Source organism: Lactuca sativa, chromosome 2 (assembly GCF_002870075.4).
Source record: "Lactuca sativa cultivar Salinas chromosome 2, Lsat_Salinas_v11, whole genome shotgun sequence".
Taxonomy (NCBI): domain Eukaryota; kingdom Viridiplantae; phylum Streptophyta; class Magnoliopsida; order Asterales; family Asteraceae; genus Lactuca; species Lactuca sativa.
This window is the reverse complement of record NC_056624.2, coordinates 212,599,020-212,601,634: the sequence shown is the minus strand read 5'-3', so window position 1 is coordinate 212,601,634 and position 2,615 is coordinate 212,599,020. Positions and strand designations below refer to the sequence as shown.

Sequence of the window (2,615 nt, the reverse complement as noted above, 5' to 3'; positions counted from 1 at the left end):
TATTAGTTTAAATATGTTGTCGTATGTGAGCAATTATAATTTTAAAGTCATAACATTTGTATAACTTATGAGTTGATGCAAAATAATTAAATTATTAATTTCAATATAATATTAAACAATTAACTTAAATCAAAATTTTAGTTAAACTTGAAAAAAAATCAAGAGATTGTTTTATAAATAGTTAAAGATTATAAATTACCTAAATTCTAATCCTAAATTAACAAAAAAAAACTATGAAACTATTTTTATAATCATTAACAATTTTCAAATAAATAGCTTAAAAAAACTTACAATAAGAATAGTTAAAATTAATATTATATAAAAAACCATAATATTTTCTTTAAAAACAAAACACTGTTTTTTGTTTTAAACAACTACAATCATAGAAACTAACAATATTCATCAAATAAATTTTCAAAACATTAAATTTCTGAAACCAAATTAAAGTAATTAAGAGTTTCGAAATACGTTATTTTAAATAACTTACAACAACAATAGTTAAAAGTAAAATTATATACAAAAATTATATTGTTTTTTCTAAAAACAAAAATAATGTTTGATGTTTTAAATAATTACAATGATAGAAATTAAAATCTTAAACAAATAAACTTTTTAAAATTAATTAATCATAACAACAACTATACATATCATTAAATTATATATTATATTTAATTTTATTTATAAGTAACCTGCAGGTTGACGTTATTAACACTTAGGATTATACAATTCCATTGATATATTTAAAAACATATATTTGTAAAAATTTCAATTATATTTTTGTATTTTATGCAACGCACTGATATTCGACTAGTGTTAAGCGTAACATGGATCGAAACAAATGAGGTTTATGGTAGGGATAGGGATAGCAATCGCTATCTTAGCCCAAAGCCCAATTGTAAGATACTCTTAGTGGGCTAACAAGGTCTATTGCACTATCGGATATTTGGAACTGGATCTAGCAAATAATAGACTGGACTGGGCTACAAATAGCTTGAGCCTTATATATCAACCCCAACCTTCCGTTCATATCTCGTAATTAGGGTTTCAAACTTTCAGAAGGAGCCTTCCCTGCAGTTCACTTCGGCTTCGATCAATGGGTAAGCTTTCAGTTTCGATTATTCGATGCTTTGTCTTTGTTCTTCTCGATTTAATTCGATAATATTGCCTAATTTATGTTTCTAATATACGGGAAATACAGCTCGAATCAAAGTTCATGAGCTTAGGAACAAATCGAAGGCTGATTTGTTTGCCGAGTTGAAGGATCTCAAGGCTGAACTTGCTCTTCTCCGTGTCGCCAAAGTTACTGGTGGTGCTCCGAACAAGCTATCCAAGATGTAAGTAACTTCTCTCTACACACATCTGTCTTCGTTTATCGCTAAGATTGATTGCAAGTTACCTTCAATTGCAGACGAAACTTTTCTGTTTTATATAGGATTGCAATTAAATAGTTACATATTCCTCTTGCTGCTTTTCTTGCAACGGGATCAAATTTTGCACCGAAATAATTGAAAACCATTGAATTTCTATAACAAAAAATTTAGCAGATTGACGTGCTGGTGTTATTTATTTATGTTTTCAACATGTATTTTTGCAGAAAAGTGGTGAGGACATCAATTGCTCAGGTTCTGACTGTGATTTCACAAACTCAGAAGTCTGCTCTTAGGGAAGCTTACAAGAACAAGAAATACTTGCCTCTTGATTTGCGCCCAAAGAAAACCAGAGCCATCCGCAGACGTTTAACCAAGCATCAGGTATATCTCAATGACTCTTGCATTAGTATAACACCAACATTTTTTTGGTAATTTTATATATTTGTTGGGAGAATTCCATATTGATATAAATTAGAAATAAAATGTGATTTAGAGATATGATAATTGCATCATGTCCAATGTTTGATTTAGGTTTCATTGAAGACTGAAAGAGAGAAGAAGAAGGAGAAGTACTTCCCATTGAGGAAGTATGCTATCAAGGCGTAAGGTGGGAATTATCCAGGATGATATTTAGGTATTAATGTGTTTAAAACTTGTTCCAATTTTGAAGTCTGATTCTCTGTACGAATGATCAGAAATCATGTATTTGATAGTTTGTTTGCAATGAGTTACAAGATGATCAACATTTGTGTTTGCTCTTGATTTTGCCTAGCTATTTCTTTATGAACGCAGTTTACTATTGTTTGTTTCCTTGATTATATGTATCTGTTTTAACCTGTCTTGATGTATTTGTTTTCTTAAATTACTGATTACTTCTTTAACAAAAATGGTCACATCTGAAATGGCATGATATATAATTTCACCATTTTTTATGTATTTGTTGGATTTTGAATTACAGAAAAGGCAGTAAAATGTTTCTTAATATTTTGTTTGTGGTTTTATTCATTTTAATGTTTTGCTTATTTTGATGTTTTTGATTAATCATTTGAGAGCATTGCTCTATTTGTAACATGTATGTAAGGTCTCTATCCTTTTGGCATGATGAATGAAAATGAAAATTGTTTTTTGTTTATGAAAATCACATATTAATCTTTGTATAACATTAATTTGTTGTTTCCCTTAAATAAAATATGATGTCCATTATTTATTTTGGAACAACAATTATATAAACAAACTCTAGCAAGA

At 28.5% G+C, this 2,615-nt stretch overlaps 1 protein-coding gene across 1 annotated transcript; it reads left to right on the top strand.

Moving 5' to 3' along the window:
• The first annotated feature begins 939 nt into the window (after window positions 1-939).
• LOC111912237 (60S ribosomal protein L35-2) lies at window positions 940-2,206 on the top strand. The gene is made up of 4 exons (XM_023907960.3): window positions 940-1,097; window positions 1,199-1,334; window positions 1,595-1,751; window positions 1,902-2,206. The coding sequence occupies exons 1-4, from the start codon at window positions 1,094-1,096 to the stop codon at window positions 1,974-1,976; spliced, it is 372 nt and encodes a 123-aa protein (XP_023763728.1). The 5' UTR covers window positions 940-1,093; the 3' UTR covers window positions 1,977-2,206.
• Window positions 2,207-2,615: the final 409 nt, after the last annotated feature.